Here is a 23,476-nt window from a genome sequence, read left to right on the forward strand (position 1 = left end):
AACTTTTTGGTTTGTTTTCACACTGATACACAGTATTTAAGGTGCATTCTCACTAACACTGTGTACAAAGGCACAGTCGCTTCCTGGTGTTGCTGGCTGTACTACATCTGATACAAGCCAGGATGCCATTGGCCTTCTTGGCCACCTGGGCACACTGCTGGCTCACATTCAACCAGCTGTCAGCTAATGCCCTCAGGACCTTTGCTGCCGGACACCTTTCCAGCCACTTTCCTCCAGCCCATACCACTGCATGGGGTTGTTATGAATTGCATGTAGCACCCAGAATTGAGCATTGTTGGATGCTGTGTGGTCAGACTGAACTCCATTCACTGTGACTCTGAGCCCAGCTGTCAGCCAGTTCTTCACCCGCAGAACTGTACACATGTCCAAGCCATGAGCAGCCAGTTTCTGCAGAATATTGTGGGAAGCAATATGAAACACATTACTAAAATTGAAGTATCCGTTGTATTTACCTCATCTAAGTGGGTCTTCTTGTCATAGAGGTAGATCAGACTAATCAGGCAGGACCTGCCCTTCATAAATCCATGCTGGCTTCACATCATTCATCTTGTGTATGCTGAGTGGTGGCACTCCAGATGACCTTCTCCATTACCTTCTCTGGTGCCAAGGTCAGACTGATAGACCTGTAATTGCCTGCAGTTTTGTCTACACCCACTTGTCTAAACTTGAAATGTTCTTGCTGGTTCCATCTGAAATATCCATACTACCCTAAGAGCCTCTGGTGTGTGTGGCTTTGAGTTGTTCAGGTGTGCTGGCAGTGTGCCGCCTGCTTTGAATGCAGACTAATTTAAGAAAACAAGGTTATACATGTCCATTCCATTTTAAGTTTTGTCCTGAAGTTACTGAGATTATTTAACACTGCCTTGAGTAAAATAAGTATTCTAGTCTATTATGTTTTCTTTTCCACTTTAATTAAGAACTTCTGGTGAAGAGGCATGTTGTACTTTTAGAGAAACATAACTTCTTTCCTGCCTATCTGGGGTTTCATTGTCTAATTGGGGTTGTCACACTAGAAAAATTCCCACAAGGAAGTGAGTCATTAGCACAGGGTAGTGCTTTGCAGCATCATTGTCATGGGTGGGGGGACTGCCTGCACCTGCACAGAGCTGTGAGTTGGTATGAATGTTTGAGTTTCAGGTTGTGAGTGGACTCTGAATCTGTAGTGAGTAACTCAAGAGGAGCGTGCGTAAGTGTGCGTTTGCATGCTATCAGTGGATAAGAGTGGTCCAGATAGCACTTTGGTGATGGGTTAAAAATTACCCTTCCAGCAACAAGTTCATTTAAACTAGAATTGATGATTGCTTCAGTTCTTCTATACAACAGGCAGTCATTTGAGGTTTGCCCAAGTGGGTCATGATAGATACCATTTTCACAATTTGTTTCTGCAGTCCTCCACAATTGTGTGCTAGTTACTGTAGAGCTTTTACCTTTTTCTTACACTGTTCTTGCTGTCTCACTGATAGTTATTTACAATTCTTCAAATGTTTTCAGTTCTTCCTACTTAATTCTCTCCTGGTTGCCTATTAGTGTGGGAGGTTGGTAAAGTTTGTCAGAAATGAAAATGAGCTCCTAAGCAACTAAGATGAGAGGTTTTCTTAAAAAGTGATCTCCTTACATCTACTGAGTAGAACTGGAGTCAGCATAAATATCCTTTTCATCAAATATGTCATAAATGTTGTTTTATGTGTGGATGCTAACAAATAACAGTTAAGTAAATCTCGATATCTAGTTAGGAACTAAAAGGGAATGCAGAAGTAAATATCTAAAAATGTAAAAACCCACTCTGTGGTGAATCTCATACCTCAGAATCTCATATTTACTCAGAAATTTCCACAAGGCTCTTTCTTCTATTAGCAGTTTTGCCAGCATCCCTTGATTTGGGTTGTATTTTTTGTTTGTTTGTTTTTTATTGATTTTTTTTTTCTTTTAATAACTGTGGCACTCAGTTGCCAGAAGTGCTAGTGCTGTTCCCAGAGAGATCAGAAGCCGTTTTCTAAGGATTTTTTTCTCATTTGTGTAAAAGACTGCTTAGGTTCCTAATCTGTTTGTACTGAGTTTTCATTTATTGAAGATTGAAATGTGCTATAGTTTTCATGTTTGGTACAACAGAAGTGACACAAAATGTATTGATTCAATTTTTATGAACTTAAGAAAACAGTCATCAAGGGCTCTGGAGGCACGCAAGAATATTTTAAAATATATTGCCAAGTGTTTAGTATATGTATTGATTACATGTACATTTTAAGCCTAAGAAACATCAGGTAACCTGGAAAAAATACACCTTTGGAGGAAGTTGGTTGGTTGCATGTTTGTTTCTCATTGCACTGACTTGTATATTGACTTTTGCAACCTTTTTCATTACTGTCAAGATAAAACTTGAGGAAGATTGAAAGCAAAGGTTTGACTTATTTGTTCTTATGTGGGTATTTTCCTGTTAGAAACCTCATTGCTCATTGCATGGTTTAACTGTGCTTCATCACGTTTCAGTCATATTTTGTGGTAAAAGGGAATATCTTTTGCCCTTGTGTTTTGGTTTTATTTTCTGGTTGGTTTGTTTCAAGTTTTTCTATTTTTTAACTTTTACAGAATTCACCACTCTACGAGTACCTGCAGGATTTGGGACACACAGATTTTGAAGTATGTTCATCTGTGTCACAGAAGGCAAAGCAATGTGCAGTAGAGGAAGGCCAGAGAGAGAGGGCTGTGCATACTGCCCAGAAAGTGAGTGTTCTCCTTTTTCTTAACATTTATTCTCTCAATAACAAACCACATTGCTTCACAAATAGGCACAATTGGAAGGTGGAATTCTTACTGTAATAGTAATAATTTTTAAAAGGTTAGTAATAGCAGTTGTCATGTGTTGTCTGCAAATATATTTGGGAATATCTATTTACCAATATGTTTTGAAGTGTTTGTGTTTATGTGAATCAGGGAAGAAAGATGGTTAGAGTGAATTCCTAGAGCATTGTGAATGATATTATTTACTGAATTTTATTACTGTGGCTTTAGCATGATATTCTATGAGCAACACCTGTGATTTTCTGGAACAAAATATTTATAAGTCTCAGCCCTTCTCAGGCATTCAGTTCCTAAATATCACTTACGTAACAAAACACTGAGAAAGAGGATTTCTGGGAAGTACAAATACTATAGCCAATCTGAAGGAGAAAGTAGAACAGTGCTTAGGTTTTGGCAATTTTGTAACAGTAACAGTTGAGAAGGTTCATCAGCTGATTAGCTCAGACTTATTTTTCTATCATTTTAAATGAAGGTTAATGGTTTTTATGATCATTTTTGAATTAAAAGTATTCTTGAGAATTAGGAGCTTGGTGACTACTGAAATAGGGTAATGCCATAAAAATTTTTTACATTGTTAATTTTGCACTTAATACCTACATTGGTCTACTCATTTTTTTTCTTATTAAAATAAACGTGATTTTACTGTTATTAATTATATATAGGCCATGTGGTTCATGATCTCTAATGTGGGGGAGGAAATTCCAGTCTTGAGGCAGCTTACGTAGGAATCCCTTTGTTGGTCCTAAAAGAGCAAGTATATAGAAAATTCCATAGTCAGTCAGTCTGTGTTCTCTTCACCACCTAGATGGAGCATGCTATAAGCAGTTATTTTCTGCCTGCCTGCTTTAATTCTGCAGCATAGAGTTTATTTAGCTGTGGACACATGCAAATTAGAAGAGAAAAGGGTCCTCTGTGCAGACTCCTCTGTCCTGGCCACCACAGGCTGGGGGGTCATTGGGCCGTACCTTGCAGGTAAGAACTCAAAACAACTTGTGAGCTGAGGTAGTGAGGTTTCTAAAGAATTAGCATTTTTTTCTCCTTTCTCCCCACCATATTCCATGGCTTACATCTTTGCACTCTTTAGGCCATCTGATTCTCATCTGCTGTGGATTTTAGTCTTCAGAGCTCAGTTTTCTTTTATGTTTGTTTCTGCTTTAAATCTCTACAGCTGTTCTCAAATCAGAGGTTCACAACGCCCTTCCCTCTTGTCTGTAACCTCTGCTGTTTCCCTACTCCACAGTGTTCCACCTTTCTGCTTAGCTGGCAATGAACTGGGGAGCAGTGTGTTACAAGTGGCCTTGAGATCTCCTGAAGATCCCTGCAAGATGTGGTGGATGGGGGATCATATAGTAAATGAGGAGAGAGATTTTTCTTAGGATTTTTTTTTAAATAGTTCTTAAGATGCTTCAAGGACTGAGCCAAGTAATAGTCACAATTAGCTAGGCTTTATTTCAGCATAAAACTTTGAGTTTTGAATGTTTCCATCTTTTTCCTCCTTCATTTTATGTCTTGTGGGCTTTTTAATCTGTGCCACTCTGTGTAGGGTGTTAGGTAGGTAGGAATCAGAAGTGTGTGAATTGAAGTGGATAACATCCTTCTTTTTTCTGATCTGGAGAAAGAACAGGTAGTTATCAAAATGTTGCCTTATTTTATTTGCATATTCACAACTGTGGAAGTCAGTAAAGCAGTATGATGCTGTGTTTGTATATATAACTTTCACTGAATTTAATAAAAAACTGCTATAAGTTTAAGAACCTTAAAAGTGTGAGGTTGTACTGCTTTTAAAAAAACTCAAGGATTTTTTTTTCCCCCTTCATTTCCCCTCAAGTATTTTACCCTTAATTTTACTGCTCTGGAAGGAAATCCTCTGGTATTATGTCAGCTGTAAAAGTAATTAATCATGGTTTGCTGGGCAGCTTGAAGGCAGAGGCAATGTGAAAATGGATTGCACATTTCTTACAAATACCAGGATGACATTCATACTGTCTCATCTCAGTCTAGACGAAGATGCATGGTAGGGGAAAAAGGAAGAAACCTTTGTGTAATTGGTAGTGATAAAATTTCATAGGTTCTTCTAACTGTTGCTTCAGTAATTTGGGAATGTCTTTTGTAATCTGATGTGAGAAAGTCTGTTTTTGTGTCCCTTTTTTGGCTGATTGTCTCAAAAGGAGAGAGACAGTTTGCCACATATTTAAAGAAGTACACTGGAGTAAGGAGGATCTGGGGCTTCGTTAAAACTTCTCTGTGATGTACAGGCAAATCATTTCCATTCTCATCCAATCATTTCCTCATTTCTAGATCAGACTGTTATCACTTCCCTTCTCTCACTGTTTGCGGATGTAGTCCACTGAAATTATAAAATATCTGTGAAGCAAATGCTTCCCAATTTCTGAATGTGTACCTCCTCCTGATGTGAAATGATCTTAATTAGGTCTTCGGTATAGCGTAAATAACAAAATCACAGGGAATAGATGTTCCGTGCTGAACAATGCCTAGTATGTGGGTATTGTTTTCTTTCTGTTTTGAAAAGCAAGTTTACAAATGCATTAAACTTTTAAATAATAAAAAAAAAAGATATTTTAGAGTTTAATGCAGTCCAGGTGCATAAACAAATAAGAGTTTTGGCTTTCTTAGGTTATCAGAGTCCATCTATCATTCCTTGGTTTTCTAATGGATCTGAAACACCCTGTCATCTGAAATGATACTTTTTTCTTTAAGAAGGTGGTTAATTTTTTAGGGGAAGCATCTGATTCTGCTTTATTTCTCAATCTTCATCCCATCCTACTAAATATAGGATTTGTTCTGACTAGAAAAGGAGACAAATAATGTTCCTGAAGAGAGAAGTAAAATAGTATTTTTTTCTAGGTTGCCAGCTGACTGATATTGGAAAGCTCCCATTAGAAAAGTTGCAGTATTGCTTTGTCTTTGAGTTGGGGTTGTTTACTCCTCTTGTATTCGATCAAGTAGGTTCCCTGTTCAGGTACAATCTTGTGACATGCAACAGCATTTTGGCAAGGCTGATATCTATTGTGGAGTCTTAATGAATTGGAAAAACAAATCTAGGAGATAAAAACATTCCTACTGACTGATACTAACATTGCTGTGTTTTGCTTTCCTAAAAAGCAGTGCTATGGTTCAGGCAGTAGAGGCATCAGCTGAATTTGAAGTGCACCTTGATTAGTTTTTTGGTTGGTTAGTTTTATTTTGTTTTGTTTCCTTAATCAGACCATTGTCTTAAGTGAACACTAAACTGAAAAGCTGTAAAAGGTACTTCAAGACTGTGTTCTGAGGGCTGAGGCAGTGAAGTGAGTTAGCATGTAATCATAGATGCAGTGCTTCTGGCTATACCAATATCAGGAGAAAGTTACAAAGTTCTGATCACTTGATATTCAGAAGCACTGTTTGAAAGAAGACTTGTTTTCTGGATTTAAACCCAGAATTATTTGGGTAATTCTGCTTGATCTTTAAGGAATATGTTTCTTTGCATATACATTTTTCCTAAACTACTGTGCATATCTGAATGCCTTAGCTGATCCTACTGTCACACCTTATCCTGGCTCAAATGTGACAATCACTAGAACAAGGCAGGTGCTGGAGGCAGATACTTAGTGTTGTGGCCATCCGCAGAAGTTGGAAAGGAGGGACAAATCCTTGCCTTTGTCTATGACTTCCACCTACATAATGCCAGCTTGGCATAGCTGAAGGGTATTTACTGCTTGGTATTACAATCTGGCTGTACTGTGCAAAATTGGAAGACACCAATATTAATGATGGTATTTTAGGTACTGCTCAATTGCCATTTCAAGTTCACCCTGGACAGAAGAGAAATATTTCTAAGAGTTTTATTTTAGGTTCAAAATGAATGAACCTAAAATGTTCAGTGTCCTGTGCTACTTCTTTAATGTTAAGCAGTGGATACCTTTAATTCTGCAAATTAAGCTTAGTAATAAGCTTAATAATAATTACTTATTAAGCTTATTAAGGGAATCCATTTACTGACTTGTGTTCTAATGTTGTAAGAAGAATACTCCAGAAGCACTGGCAACATGACCTGACTTGTGTGCTCATGAAAGTTGTTTTACTTGTCAGTAACGCTCCCAATGGGAATGCAGACTGTGAGACATTGTTCCAAGGATCTGAATAATTGAATGTGTTACTGTGCTCTACTGGGTCACAGCCCAAGACAGTGGGTTGCCTTGTTTTATTTTCAAGCACTGACATGCCTGTTGAGCGTTTATGCAAGCTCATATTTTTATTTTTAGTCTGAAACATGGTGAATAAACCAAACACGTAACACATTGGTCTGTTTTTTCAGTAGTTCTATGGTCTAGTTTAGTGAGCACGGTAGTAGTTTAAAACTGTCTTTGGTGTAGATTTAAATGCTTATGATAAAAACAGAAGAACTTCAGAAAGCCAAGCAGTTGAAAATGATAGGCTCCCAGAGACATCATTCTAAGTGGACAGCTCCTTTTGTACTTCACTGTGCTAAGAATACTTCGGAACAAAGTATTTGCCAGCTGCTTATATATAGAACAAAGTATTTGTCTGCTACTCAAATATAGGGCAAGGGTTTTGTTTATTTCATCTCGATTTTTCACAAATTTACATCAGATAATTTTGTTTTATTTGCACCACTTCAGAAGAAACTACCATGGAAGATAATCATTTCTGTAGCTTGCATTCAAACAGGGCTGTACCTGGAATCCCATAATCAGAAGCTGAATGTCACTTCTTCTGGGCAAGTGACCTTTCAGCTGTATGTGGTAAATGTCAGTTTTTACACTTCTCTATCTTAAAAAGAGAAGAAAAGGAAGAAGCTGATTTATCGCAGATACCATGTATAGGTTAAGCTCTTATAATCTTTATATTGTTTATGTGGTGTTGTTTGTTGCGTTTTTGGGGTTGTTTCAGTTTTGGTTTCTTAGTTTTGTTGGGGTTTTGTTTGTTTGTTTGTTTGTTTTTGAAACAGTGTGGCACGAAATGTAAGTGCTTCAAAATTCAAACTTTTTTTGGCCTGCATTTCAATTGATTGTGCTATAAGTCAGCAGTTTGAAGATAAAGATGTAGGGCCTCAGAATTCATGAAACAGTCTTTACTAAATATTTTAAAAATACTTCCTGACAGCTCAGTTTGAGGAAAGTAGATATATAATGTCTGTCCACAACTCTGCCTTTTTCATTAAAAATCTGCAGAGTGAAACAGAATCATGCATCTATTTAATTGTGATGTTTTCATGTATTTTAGGAGGACACAGGAGTGAAATGTGCAGTGACAGAGAGCAGGATCCCCTAACTAGTGTTGTTCAAAGTTACATTTAGAAAGTACCTGATAGCAAGTGCTGGTGTGACAGGGATTTTCTGAGACAGTTCCTGTTAAAAATGTGCATCCCTGCTTCTGTTCACTCATCTCTAAGAGTCTTGTCTTCCAAGAAGAGTTTGTTCCTCTCCCAGTCTTATACTTTTCTTCAGTCTCTTGTCAGCTTTTTAACATCACTGCTTTTTATTATCCTTAAGAAGAGAGAAATTCTTTCATACCAAGGCAGTTGTTGCTAACCTGAGATCAAACAAATTCAAGCTGTATTTATTTTTAACGGTACAACATAACAATTCCTTACATTCAGTAGGTGGGGTGATTGAAGCTTCATTTCACAGTCTTGTGTACTGGCAAACTGAGCGGAAGCAGATGTTCCCATACTCTGAAGTTAGGCCAAATAGAATAAGGGAAACTTCCTTGCAGGTACATGTGTCTGAGTTAACAAGGAAAGCAAATGCAGAAATGAAGAAATTGTCTGTCTGTTATTTCTTCCTTTTTTTCATTCCTAATGAAAATAATTTCTGTTCCTTTCAGCAAAGCATCCTGTCAAAACTAGTTGAGTTCTTCAGAAGTTGGTTTCCCTTTCCACAATATAAGAAAAATGATGACATACTTCACCGATTGGTAAGAGGTTTTTTTTTTTTTCCTTATTTATATTTTCCTTTCCTAATCCACAAGTCTTCCCCTCCTTTGTACCTTCATTTCCAAGCACCATCTTTGTTCTCTTGGTTTTTTCTTCTAAGGGTTTTACGTATTCTTTAGGTAATATTGATTCTGGTTTTCAGAGGTAGGATGCCAGGCAAGTTGGGCACACACACAATAAAAGAAACTGTCAGTAGCCAGCTTAAGTATGTACAAAATATGGATGAGATGGTCAGAAATTAAATAAATTTCTGAAAGCTGAAAGGAATTAGCTTACATTAAAACTGCCCTATTCAGTGGAAGACACTGCAGAGACACTGAGAAAGTCACTAAGTTGCAGATAGTGACTTGTAGACACAGGTCAAGGTGCAAAAGGCTGTAGAGCATCATCTGATACCACTTTGCCCTCTTTTACAGCTTCTTAGCTCAGGCATACCACTGCACTTGGGCAGCTTCACCACTCTAGGGCCTTTCCTGGGTTATGCACTTTGTTTCTGCTCTATTCTCCATAATGCTTCTGCATTTAGGAAAAGCAAAGCAAACTAACGCACCATCATGAAAATGTTGTGTTAGACTGTCCCAGAATCTAACAGTTAGTAGTTTGTTTGCTTTTTCTACTATGATATAAGAAGGAATCATTATATGTAGCTTAGGAAAAAATGTTTTGAGCAATATGAGAAGTTAGGAGTTTCCATTTCTAAGAGTTCTTCTAAGTCTAATTGCTATCACTTCTCCCTCATTCCAGGAAGACAGAGTCTCCATGACATCTCATTTCTGATCATTCATTGTTTTTTTTATTCCATTCTTCCTTGTTTTTCTTCAAATCAGAGGTATTGTCTTCACAGCTTTTTTAACCTTAATTTCTTGAGGTGGAAACACAACCAAAGAATATGGAGAACGTGCATCTCCTGCTGTGTGCTACTTTAGGGTAATGAAATGACGCAGGATATGTTGAAGGAGGGCAGTTTCCTCTTGAACATACCCCTAAAACAGCATTTTCCATGAATGCAGAATTCACGTTGTCTGATTTGATACCAATGTAAAGAATTTAACTAGCTGGTTGTGAAAGCCTACGTTTGCATAAATAATCTGATTCTGTCAATGCAGACTAAAAAGATTCTGTAATGTGAAATGTCAAAATTCTGTTAACTTCTACTCTCCTTTCCTTCCTGTAATCTAGATGCAAAGATGCAGCGTGTTCGGATTTGGGTTCTTCTACAACGTTTTCTATTGGAAGGGTTCTGTGATTATAGTGTGGTGCAATATGTTGGCATAATTGTGACACATTTCCAGATATTGTTACCATCTAGATCTGATCATAAAGTCATTGTGATATACTCTGCAAGGCTGAAGGAATAGATAGAAAATGTGTTTTTAAATTTAAGCATGTTTTAAATAGGTGACATATCCACTACTGAAAGACCTGAAATATTTCTGTAATCTTCAAGAAGTGTTAGCTGTCAGTGAAGTGTAGAGTGTCTGGATGTTTTCCTTATTACTATAACTTAATTTTAAAAGTTTTGCATATTCTTTAACAACACTTATTTTTTCTTCTGCTTATTTTTGGTAAGGATGTTGGATTTCGATTTGACACGCTCCGTACCATCCTGCAACAGGAAGTTCTGCTGCAGGAGGATGTGGAACTGATTGAGTTCCTTGACCCAAGTATCCTGTCTGCAGGGCAGTGTAAGCAACAGGAAAATGGACAGCTTCCAACACTACGCTCCCTAGCAACTCCTAATATTTGGTATTGTACAGAGAATATCTGTTACAGTATTCACTGTTAACAACAACAACAAAATATTGATGTTATTTATGTAAAATGCGGCGATGTGGTAACTCTTTTTTCCTCAAATCTTTGAGTATTTGATCCAATACTACTCACATATATGGATAAACGTTTTTATGCCTCAGGCATTTTATCGAGAGATTTAATTTGAAATAGCTACGTAAGCATAAGACGGTATTTACAAACCCTAACACATGCCATGAAATAAAACTTAACATTGATGAATTTGTGAGTTTCAAAAGCCACGCAGTGGTGATTTTAAATGAGATATAGCTGTGTAGACTGAATTGGAAAGTGTCTTTTTCACTGTGGTCTTTATAAAGCATGTTAACTGTAAGGTGGGCAATTACTTTTTGTGGGTTTAGAATACTAGAAGAACATTTAAATACAATACACTGAAATTAGTAGAGGCTGACGAAATTCATCTTGGAACACTGAAGATATCTTGCTGCAACTGTGTCTAAACAAAATGCCACCTGTGTTTGAAAAATAGTAGGAATGGTGGATGGTCTGACAGACTGACTTACTGAGAAATGGGCAGGCAACAGTAGGTAACAATATCTTGTGGCACAGGTCAGTGGTATGTTTCCTTAGGATAATAGATGGAATTACTGTAAATTCTCAGCAGATTAAAAAAGGAAGAAAAATGTTTATGATATATGTCATTATTGATATTCTCAAACAAGAACTTTTAAACTACCATTTCTCCTATGATTTGTTCCTGGTCCTAATACTATTCATTGTTTCTTTAACTGTTCAGATGATAAAGAACACTGACAAAATTTCTGAATATTGCTTAGCATATGTATGTCACCAATTTTTAAGTATTTTGGTAGATTGAAGTTTAAAAATATCTTGACAAATATCTTGAAATCAGTAGGAAAGTCAATAAAGACAAGGGCATAATACTTCCCTTGTGAAGGAAAAATCAAATTAACAACACGAGGCTGAACAATTGGATAGATGATACTACTTCACAGAAGGATCTTCATATTGTTGCACAGCATGAATTGAAAAAGTCAGTAAATGGAAAATCTCATCTAGCAATCCCTGTTAACTTTTTTCTCCCTGTTTCCCTGCATCTTGACTCTGTTTTTTCATGCTGTTTTTTGTGAGGTACAGGTAATTAGGAAAAAGTTAAGTAGAGAACAAGGAAAATAGTCAGTTTAGAAAATGTGATCTTTTGGAAGCATTTGAGGTAGGAAGGATTGTTTGACCAGCATGGGAAAACTTGGGTGGGCTGAAACAGTCTTATGGGGAGTAGAAGGCAGTAAGAAAGTGATAGCAATCTGTGTGGAGAAGGGAAGGATATGAAGAGAAATAATTTGATAAATTTACAAATGATTTAGACTGGATTTGGGGGAAAACTTTGGAACTCTAAGGATACTTAGTAGTAGAAATAATTGCATGGGTGCTTTTTGGAATCTTATCTTCTCTGGTCTGTCAGAGGTGATAACCAGAAACTGAAAATCAATAAGCTGATCTCTTTGACCCTTTCCAGTCTTTCATTTTGGGGATTTTTGGTGCAATTTTTTTTTTCCCAAATACAGTGATGAATTTACAGACAATATGTTTGTTTTTTAAAGTTATTTAGGTGTAATATTTTAACTCTGCATCCTTGCTGGTCTATTACTAGCCCTAAAGAGTTAGCTTTTGTAAAGCTTACTGAAAAATGACTGCAGTACTGTCCAGAAACCAGAAAATCCAGAGCTGTGTCTTAATTTGGGAGGAAGAAAAATGATATTTCAAAACCTCCAATTGAAATTTTTTTATGTAGGTTGAAATCTGTATCCCATCCGTCTCTGTGAAGACTGTCACAATTTTACAAAACTGCAACTATTAAAACATGTGAAACACAGTGTATTTTCCAGGAGTTACTTATTCTTGTAGATTTTTTTTCTAGATGAAAATAACCACCTTATGTGATTTTGAAAATGCTTTTTTAGAAATAACTGAACTGAGATACTAATTACTGTTTTTTAGGGATTTTCAGATGCTGCCAATTCATCTAAAATAATTATTCAATCTGTGTCATAAGAATGTGCTCAGAACTAGTGGTCTGTTGGTATCCAAGTTAAGTGAGTCAAACTCTGAAAAATAAAGCTAGTGTTACGTGAGGATTTTGTTACCCAAAAACCCATACCCTTTCCTACTGTACTTTTCAACCAGGAAATACAGATATTCCCATTCCTACCCACTCCGGCTTATAATGCTGAGTAGTCACATTGGGGTTTGGCTTTGTGGGATTTTGTTTGCTTTGTTTTAAAGTCATATAAAATAAATTGGCCTTTTGTAGGGGTACATCTTTCTTCTACTTGTGCCATTGAGTAGCTGGATAAACCTTAGAGCGTACTGAAGGTGTAATATAATGTAATGTGCATTTAATCTGCAGCTTAGTATTTTCTAGTGTTTACAGCTCACTTAAGAATCTACATGCACTTCTTGCTTGTTTGTCCTCTGGAGTCCGTGGTTGAAACTAGTTTCTCTGTTTGCAGGGATATCTCACTGTTGCTTGCCTTTGTAAGTGCCCTGCTTATGCTTCCTTCGTGGTGGAAGGAGTCATCGTGGCTACTGTGGGGACTGGTTCTGCTTGTGTATGCAGGCTTTCGAGTGTGGGCCACATGGAGGACAGCCAAGCTGCAAATGTCCCTGCAAAAATACTGTACCCAGCTGGAAGAAACAGTAGCAAATAGTCGAGCTTTTACTAATCTTGTGAGGAAAGCTCTACGGCTCATTCAAGAGACTGAAGTAATTTCCAGAGGATTTACCCTGTGAGTCTACGTTTTGCTTTAATACACAGATCCATTTAAGCCAGATGTTTTCTGACATATTCTTGTTGCACTGTCTCCCATAACAAGTAAAATTGCAGAAAACCGTACTACTTGAAGTTTTTTGTTTATGTAAAATAGTATAATTATCATAGCTATGTACACCAACATGCAAGTATGAATCCTAACAAGACATTGTTAAAAGTATGCATCCTGAAGGAGCATTAAGTCTTAGAAATCTTTACTGGACACCTACGCCTTTGAAAATCTCCAGAAGTGCTAGCAATGAAATACCCAAAGAAAAGGACTTACAACCAATTTAGTTTCCATTCTGGAGAGTCATTTAGATTGTTTATTTTACTTTTTTTTTTTTTGTATTTCATTTTGCCAAATCCATGTAACCAAACTGATCTGCAAGTAATCATTCATATCGTAGAAAACAAGATTACTTCAAAATTATCAAAGAATAGTATGAAGTAATGATAACATAGCAATCAACAAAGCCTATTCAGAGGTCATTTTCAACCTCAAAAAAATTACAATCCCTTTTTCTTTTCTTGCTTACAATTGTTAAGATGTTAACAATTTTGTTATTTACTTTTGGATTTGCCTCTTCACTTAAGGTATTGAAATTTTCCTACTTACTCAGCTCTTTGGAATATTTTACTCTTTGGGTAGTTTTGCACTTGCTGTGTTGAAGGACATAAGAACGTGTTCAGTGTGTGCAGTGGTTCCAAGGCTCACTCTCATTGCCATTTATCCTTTTCCCTTGTAGCAGCCTATTTCTACACATGTTACCTGAGTTAATTAGGCTTGAAATTAAAGAAGGTGGGAAATGCCAGCAACTAAATCCTGTTGACTTCTTTCTAAAACCAAATAAAAGTTCCCCAGTGTGCACCAAGAAATGGCTCATGCCAGACCAACTGCTCTACTTGCTGTTACATGTTGTTACATGCAAGCTTTACGCTGTGGACTTTGCATTTTGAATTCATTTTTGAGTTTGAGATACCTTCAGTATACTTAGCTAAATGTTTTATTCTCCCTTAGGAATGCATAAGCATGTCTTCAGTCTGCCTAGCTGTTTTTTGTTTGTTTTGTTTTCTGAAGAAGTATATCATTAAGCAATAGACAGTTTTATCTTTGCAGATGAGTTCTTAAAAGGAATTATTGTTAGGGCTTGTCCAAATAACAGATGAGAAAAACATTTGGATTTTTTCCTAAGTTTAAGCAAATGAACTTGTGGTCAATGTTAAAAACTGCTGGTTTCTTTTTCTTTTACGATGTATCCTAGATAATAAATCAACAAAAAAAAAAGACTGATCTTTAAGCTAGGGCTCGATCTCATAGCCCCTTTCCTTAAAATTCTGGCAGGCTTTTCAAAAGATTTTGTAGTGTGGATGGAGTGGGAGAATGTTGTGTCAGCATTCTCATCAGAATAATTACTCATTATGAAGAAGTCAGAGTCTTACAGGTTTTGGGTGGGTTTAGGCTAGAGGAAATGTCCTCTCCAGCACCCATATATAATACTGCACTTCTTTGCTTGATATAATGCTTTGTGTGTGATCCAAAATAATAGCTACCCCTTCTTTTGGTAAATTTTGCTACAGTGAATCTTGAAAGAACCAAGTTTGATATGTTTTCCTGTAGTAACCTTGTCAAAGTCTTAATGCTTGTTTAGGAAGGATCTTAAGGCAGTAGGAAAGTTAATGAGTATCTTCTTGTATTGTTTCATATCTTTGAGGGAATAGGATTTTAACTGGGCAGTGCAGCATCCTGTTGCCTGATACACATGCTGTTTTTGGAATATGCTGTTAGCTTAGCATAGTCTAGACTGTGCATTAATTATCTTTAGAATGAAGGATAATGAAGCTGACAATTAAATAACACTGAGTCCAGATTTTGACTAACCGTATTTAGCTGAACTCTGCAAGCCCAGGTTCTTGTGTTCCACAGCTGTTTTTTGTCTCTGTATTGCACCATCCATTGTTATGTTCTGATAGTCTAATTTACATACACTTTATGGCTTTGCTTTATTCTCTCTTTGCCCCATTGTTAATTGATATTTGGCTTCTGTAAATGTTGAATTATTCTTGATGAGATTTTGGTCAGTCCTCCTTTGGTTCACTGGTTTACTACTGCATCACAGTGACTGCTGTGTGTTCAACTGATTCAGATGTTGTTTTGCCTTTGTTCTAATCCCACCTAAAAAAGCCTCAGTAGCCACTACAGGAAAAAAAAATCCCATCAACTAAGGACCCTATCATGTCTTCTTATATTATCTGCCCTTCAAAGGCATTGAATACTCTGATTTCATAATTACCTTCAGAATAGTTTAACACCTCTGTTGGCTTTTAAGCCTGCATGGTAAAAGCTCTGTGGTGCAGCGATGCTCAAGATTTTGCCAATGTAATTTAGATTTCAGAAATTACGTAGCCAACGTAGGAAAGTGCTCTGCTGAGGCAGAACAGCAGTATTTCTGTCTCTATTGCAATTAGACAAATGAAACTTGATCACTAGTTGCAGCCTGGATTTTCTCCCAGCTAATGAAAGTATGTTCATTATTAAATTATAAAATGAAAACTGTAGGAATATGCAATGAAAGGCCTCAGCAATAAAAAGCAAGTCGTTATTTTCTTGTCTGCCACTGATAGAATTAACTTTTTTTCCAAAGTACTACCTTTCTGTATTTTCATCTAGAACCAAACTCTATGAGTGTATATTGTTGTATATAGCATCTTTGCAAAACTGCTTTTGTGCTGGAGTGCAGTAATAGTTTTTTATTCAAGTGTATAGATTGGTTTGTTAAAAGAGAGATTCTGCTTAAAACTTGATTTCTGAAACTAATGGAGAAATAAATAATTGTTCTTTACAAGGAAAGTGGATTTGGAGCAGTAGAGAAGAGGAATTCCACTTCTACCCTTTTTTCAAAATTTTTGCTATTTGTGGCAGATGTCCAAAGCTGATAACATAAGTTCAGTTAAAGTATGTAGAAGATAAGTGAAAACCAAGGAAGCTAGGGATATGGCATGCCTGTTACACAGAAATTTATAGCTAGTTGTATTATCATTACTGGAATTATGAAGTATTCCATAAAAAAGCAAACACTGCAACAAGCCTCCCAGGAAGCAATACAAATTGTTTTCTTGAATACTGGCAGTACACACAGTACATGGGTTGTGCTATACTTGTTCTGTGCAGAAGCTGGAAATGCTTACATTGCTGTAGTGGAACTTAAATTTCTTTTTTTTTTTTTTTTTTTTTTTTTTTACTAAGGAATAGTTTTTACCAGTAGAATAGTCTTACTCTTCTCTTTGGGCCTGCTTCTGTCAGTTTACCAAACCTTGAGTCTGAAAACTGATGCAAGAGTTTATCCTTCAGCAATACTGATTGTTACCTTCGAAAGTTAAGAAAACATTAGAGATTGGCATGTCCTCTGTTACAGATGTGAAATGAACTCATCACTTAGCTCTGAGTGAGCTGAGAGCAGAAGCAGGCTTACAGTCCCCTAACAGCTTGTCAATCTTGATGTCCACACCACTTCCATTCCTGAGCTGGCTCTAGTAAATGCAGTGCCAACAAATAAGAGAGGATGAACTGTCCACCTAGGACATTTTCTGTGTTGTAGCCATAGGTTTGGCATCAGACTGCATGTCTTAAGACTCTGTAGATATATTTAACATTTACTCAGTTCATAATCCAATTTGTTTCCAGATTAGAACTGTAAAAAATTGCCTACAGACATTTTGAAGTACAGTCTAATAAGAAAATGGCATATTTTAAATTGTATAGTCATCTGAACATATGCATTTTCAAAAATGCTTTGTACAGTTGCATACATTTCATCTGTTTATCTGACTGACTCCCACAAAGCTGCTCTCATTCATTGCTTGATTGATAAAAGCTATTTCGCCACTTATTTCTGTTGACCTAGAGAATACTTCTGCAGGAAGTTTGATCAAAAATAGTGTTTTGCATGAAAAACAATAAGTAGCAGCACATTTTTCTATGAAAGGTATTTAAAGAGCAAATTTGGATGCTAAGAGGTAAATGTTAAATATCTACAAACTTACAATGGGCTTGTGGTAGCTTTATAGCAGATAATGTGGCCTGCCTACGTTTACTATGTTCTTTTGGAACACTTTGGAGAAGACAAATGTCCTCAGAAATTTTCCTGTGGCTCAGGTGAGAATGGAGTCAGGCTGCCTTCGGAGGAATCCTAGCTGTTTAACTACATTTCTGATGGAATAATTCACTGATGTGATGAATTTCTTCTCTGTGTGTGTGCGCGTCGTAGTTACTGAGCAATGTGAAAAGAAATTTTAAGTGATAGAATAAGAAAACTGATGATTTTAAAAATACTTTAGGACATCTGTACAGTTGTATCACATTTTACTTTTCAAGTTTGCTTGACAGGGTCAGTGCCGCTTGCCCACTTAATAAAGCTGGACAACATCCTAGTCAGCATCTTATTGGTCTCCGGAAAGCCGTCTATCGATCTGTCAGAGCCAACTTCCGAGCTTCAAGACTGGCTACTCTGTACATGCTGAAAAAATATCCTTTTTGTAAGAACCCATCTGTTCTGATATTCTGTTAATGTTTTCTACCTGCATTCGTGCCAATGTTTAGAGGTGGCATGACTAGAAACATACAATATCTAATCATATAGGTAGCATAGTAAATTCTGTCTTATGCTTGGTTTGGAACAGTGCACATATTTCCTTTTTTACACTGTGCAGTGTGAGATAGGATCCTGTGCATTGAAAACATTGCCCTAGTTAGTGATATCCACTATAGTAACTCCAGTGGAGTTTCTGTTCCAAATCAAACTGTAACACTTGCTTCACAAAATCAAATCTGAATCATCATCTGTATTTCCTCAGCAATTCAAGGTGTTTGTTGTACTGTGTAGGAAATAGCAATGCTTTATGTCATAGTAGTAATGGTAGCAGAAATAAATGGCCAAAAAATTGATTGGAACTGTAGGTGTATAAATTCTTGGCAAACAAAAAGAGAAACATTATATAGAAGCACTATATATGCAGAATGTAGTGGAAGAAACAGTGGCAGTTTGTGAGCTGAGAGTCACACTTGAACAAATCCACAGTGCATGAAAACTGAAAGCTAGGAATATAAATGTGAGAGAAGTGGGTAAGTGGTCCCTCCCCACCAGGTCAAGTAAGAACAGCTTTAAGGTAGTTCCCAGTTATCTTTATTTGTAGTTTTCCCTGTGTATCACAAACTCCTGCAAATGCTATGTGTATTATATGGAGATTGATGGCAAAGAGCATCTTTCAAATAGATTCCACTGCCTTATGCAATTAGATACTCCTTTTATATTGGAGGGTGATATGATTCCTTCACATTAAAAGCACTCACAACAGTCACTTGTGGCAACTTTTTGCCCATCATCAGAGCAGGTTGTTAGCACAAATCTGGCCTACAGCAAGCAGAAAGAGGAGCTGGAGAGATCAAATAAAGGAATGGTGTCATGAATTAAAAGAAAGGAATGTTGATAAGTTAAAGGAAAGCAGTTTCCATCCAAAGTATGGAAATGAGAGCCCAATTCAGATTTTTACAATTCTTTCTAGTAAGCTTTGCTTTGCAGTATGTCAGTAGGTATTCTCAACTTTATCTCCTGCAGATTATTTGAGTATGAACTAATGAATTTCCATTTTTAAAAGCTGCTGCTTGTGTGTATTGTGAAATGCATGAGTCTAGTAGTGCTGTTAATCAGCAAAACAAAACACTTTTCTTTGAGGAGGAGATAATATGTTAGAGAGGCATTCAAACCATTCAGCATTTGGAATAATATTTAAAGATAGGTACATAGATACCTTTTTTCACAGTTAAAGGTAATACTATTTAAGTAAACAATTTTTTGTGCTTTTTACTGGATATTAGTTTGTGTCTCTGTAGGAGAACAGGTGTTTTGGTTTTTGTCTGGTTTAATTGGTTGTGTGTTTTTTGGTTGTTTGGGGTTTTCTTGCTTGAAACAAATTCAACATGTGAAATGCATCTTAGTCTCCAGGACAGTAGAATTTGTATCTTCCCAGCTGATACACTAAGGATCATAGCTTAGTGATGGTAATGATAATGCATATCTCAAATGAGTAAGGGGGAGATCTGACTGATGAAGTTGTTACAGAGAATTAAAAATCTTGACTCACAGCTTTACTGTTTAAATACAAATATGTAGTACAAATCACATAAGCCTGGAACCTTATTATTACTCAGTTCAATAAGACAAGAAGTTTGGCAGTATTTCCTTGTGGCTAGTATGCTGTTTTCTAACTGCCTTCAGTGAATGTAATAAATTCATATCTTCCTAAATAAAATCTGTTCCCATGTAAAATAGAAAAAATATACTAGAATAGTTTAGCTTAAATTAAATGCTTTTGTTGAACTCAGAAGGCCAGTAATATTTCATGAAATGAATTATTTACATTTAATGTGAAGTGACAGTTAGTTACTTGCAGAAACTATTCAGCATTTTTTCCTGTCATCCTCACTCTGATTTGTTTGTCTTTGTCAAGACAAGTGCATTGCTCCAAGTCATATAAGGAGAAGCCATACAGGAGAAAAGGGTATTTCTTCTTTAAAAAAATAAAAGGATACAGCAGAATGCAATATCCTTATTTTAGCTTAAGCTAGATGTTGGGTTGGGTTTTTACAGGATATGATGCACACACCAATCACTACTAGTGCAGGAAACCTTTGCACTCCACTCTACTGAGTTGTGTAATAATTTGCAGGTGACTGGGCACTGACATAGACTCCCTGGGGCACCAAGCTGCCAGAGTTCAAGAAGCATTTGGACAATGCTCTCAGACATACGGTTTGATTTTTGGGTGGTTCTGTGCAGAGCCAGGAGTTGGATGTGATGATCGTTGTTGTGTCCTGTTCCACTTGGGATATTCTGATTATTATATTTTTAAATGTAATGTTAATTCATTATGGCTAAGTAGATGATAAAATACATTCTATGTATTTGAGATGCGTTGAGATCAGGAAAATTTGCTCTCATTAAATCTAGTTAAGCTTTGTTCCTTCTCCTTTGAAAAACAATTCTAGTTAATCATGACATGTTAGAAAAAACACTTTCACTTGGGGAAGACAACTTACACAAGAAAACCTTACACTAAAACTATCTAAATAAATAGATGTACTCTTTTGGGGCTGTAAAAGCCTAAATCAGAAATCTGCTTCTGGAAGGTCAAGTAAAGATGCTTGAGAATTTTTCAATTAGATTTGTTCAATTAGATTTGTTGTTGTTGACCACCCAGTTCATCACATGCTTTGCGCTCATCCCTTCCAGCAGGTTCCAGAACTTGATGAGACAATGGAGCAGGTTGGATTTATTAGGAAGACTGTGGAATTGGCAATAACCTCATTAGATCTTCAGATGGGAATGTACTTCTGAAGAGCAAAGTACTACTATTAAATTGTTATGTACATGGGTGCATTATTACTTCTGCTTCTCTAAAAGTATGCTCAGCCTCCAGGCAGAGGTTAGATATTCACAGTATGTATATTCTATTCTGGATTTGACAGTTTGTTATTAAGTACCTTTGCCTTCTCTTCCTCCAAGCTAATAAAGGATCTAAGTTAAACATGAAAAAAGTATTTTTTGCAAAGACAGAAGCATTGAAATAAGGTACGTTTGTTTATTGTACTTGCATCTTTTAAGTTAATCTCACAATGTGAAGGAAAAGACCAATGTTTTAGGTCAAAGTGCATTGAGGAAATATCATTATATTTTTAACAAAAATTATTGCAAGTAAAAGGGCATGGCAGGAGACAGCATGGGAGTTTAATGGGAATCCCTAGCTGAGAGACACTACACATAAGTGGTCAAACCATCTGTTTGAGAGATTACCTGTAATTTTTTTATATGACTTAAAAATCCACATGTTCAGACTGCTTTCTAAGATGTTCATGGTGTTGCAGAAAAAGATTAACGTAGAATGTGATTAGTCTCTAAGGTAATTGCTCGTGAAGTGTTCTGACCTAATTTTTCAGTTTCTAGTGAAGTTAATGTCCCTGTGCTCCATCTGCTGGACACACTTTCAGGTTAACTGAGACTAGCTGACCCCACTGATAGCACGTTCATGTGAAGCAGCAGATGGTATGTCTCTGAGTCATTTGCATTGGAGATTTTTGTCCGCTTTCATGCTGCTGGAGTGCACTTCACAGGCATTCTTCTTCCTAGACTTCAAGGAGAAACTAGTGGGAAACGTGTTTGTTCAGAGCCTGAAACTTAGTATTGATATTTGCTGAGCCACAGAAATGTCCCTTTATGCACTGTGCTTCTACTCAAGTGGTAAACATCTTCTTGAGCGCCATTGCAAGTACAATCCTGAGAGAATTTAGTAGATGGAAAATTTGGGAGTAAAAATGAGTAGAACTTGTGGCTTACCCAGAAAACATATTAGTTGGATAGGAGAGAAGTATTTCTAAAGTCCTTTGTGTGGCCTAAGAGGTGAGAATATTCAGTTTGTAAATCAAAACATAAATCTTCACTCTGTTACAATGATCTCTGTTGAGGCTGACATGAGCTATTTATTGGGAATTTACCGATTAAAGATGATTTCCTCACTTGAAAGGAATGGTGAGATTTTGCATCAGTCTGATTTCATTTGTTTCTTTTAAGGTAGTTGCATTTAGACATGGAAGCTTAGTCAGTGTTCTATCTCTCATCGTTCTCTGAGCCTTTAAAATCTGTGCTGTGAAGAAAGATAGGAAGTTCAATTAAACAGAGATTATTTGTCATTTTTAGGTGTTTTTGTTTTGTTTTGTTTCGCCTTATGTGTTTAATGCAAAAGTTGGTTTGCTAGACACCTTAACTCTGGCTAAACCTACCCTCTAAACTCTGAGAGCGACAATGTGACCAGCTATATCTGCGTAGTCCCTTTTAAGGACCTGGGTCTGGGACTGAGTGAAGAGCAGGTGTCTGAAGAGGAGGCACACAATCTCACGGATGGCTTCAGCTTACCTGCACTCAAGGTAATTGCTCCTAGGAAACACATCCATGTGGGCTCAGCGTGAGAATCTATGGTGCATACAGCCAGTTGTCTTCTCTGAACAAAGAAAACTGTTCATTTCATTTGAAGTGGAAGATCCTAAGAAGTTAAGTTGTGGGTTTGCTTCTTCCCAGTTTGCCTAACCTCTTTTGTACCATATAAAACATTGTGATTTGTGTCTTAAAGCTCTTTAATGGCATTCAAGAAATTTCTCACTTTGGCTGAAGAAAGCAGTTAGGTCAGCTTTCTCCAGAGTAGAATGTTTTTTGTTGAAGTAGAGTGCAATTAGACTCCTGTTTCAAGATTGGTTATGGGCCAATCCAGTAGTTAGTAAGTAGATCATAGAAATTATAGCCTAATGTAATAAAGGAAAAAATGTCTTTGCTGCCTCTGGAATTTTGGCAGCTCTTTTTAAGCTGTAGGGTATTTGAAATAATGAGACTGTGTGATGAGAGTATGAAAATTTAGGTCTCTGTCAAGCTTTTGAACATAATTGCATATAGTGTACTTCATCAGACAATTAATGGTCATCTGAGGTTCACAAGATCTGAATTTGCATGGTCAGAGCTACCCTTCAAAAATAGTCAGTAGATTTTCTCATTTTTTCAGTGTTCCTGTGGTAGGCTGAGGAATATTTTTGTATTCTGTATGCGTACCCTTATTTTGGACGCTGGCTGTGTTCCAGGTGCACAGAGCTAACCTTACTCTATTTTGCAGGTTCTCTTTCAGCTCTGGGTAGGGCAGAGTTCAGAATTCTTCAGGAGACTGGTACTGCTCCTCTCCCCAGCCAACGCATCCCCCAAGCCCTTGATCTCCCCTGAACGGTTGCCTCATCATATCTTGTCTGATGTGACTCAAGGCCTACCTCATACTCATGCTGCCTGCTTAGAGGAGCTCAAGAGAAGCTATGAGTTTTATCGGTACTTCGAAACTCAGCATCAGTCAGGTTTTGAGCGACCAACCAGAACAAAACAGAAGTCAAGAGAGTTGAACAGCCTTCAAACAGCAGTACGCAGTTTGCAGCTTCATCTCAAGGCATTGCTGAATGAGTAAGTTTACAGATGAATTAAGAGGCTACGCCTGCGGGAAGAAGGCTTCAGACTTGAGTTCTTTGGGTTGTCAGT

At 37.0% G+C, this 23,476-nt stretch overlaps 1 protein-coding gene across 1 annotated transcript in view; it reads left to right on the top strand.

Moving 5' to 3' along the window:
* VEZT (vezatin, adherens junctions transmembrane protein) overlaps positions 1-23,476 on the top strand; it is a 45,496-nt gene that overhangs the window by 11,895 nt on the left and 10,125 nt on the right. The window contains exons 2-8 of the mRNA XM_065742664.1: positions 2,608-2,742; positions 8,668-8,757; positions 10,347-10,522; positions 13,060-13,335; positions 17,746-17,883; positions 22,188-22,335; positions 23,070-23,401. Coding sequence (XP_065598736.1) covers positions 2,608-2,742; positions 8,668-8,757; positions 10,347-10,522; positions 13,060-13,335; positions 17,746-17,883; positions 22,188-22,335; positions 23,070-23,401 — 1,295 coding nt within the window. The remainder of the gene's footprint in view (positions 1-2,607; positions 2,743-8,667; positions 8,758-10,346; positions 10,523-13,059; positions 13,336-17,745; positions 17,884-22,187; positions 22,336-23,069; positions 23,402-23,476) is intronic.

The sequence above is a fragment of the Cyrtonyx montezumae genome, unplaced genomic scaffold, assembly GCF_038088225.1.
Source record: "Cyrtonyx montezumae isolate F1298 unplaced genomic scaffold, pur_monq_1.0 scaffold_3, whole genome shotgun sequence".
Lineage (NCBI taxonomy): Eukaryota > Metazoa > Chordata > Aves > Galliformes > Odontophoridae > Cyrtonyx > Cyrtonyx montezumae.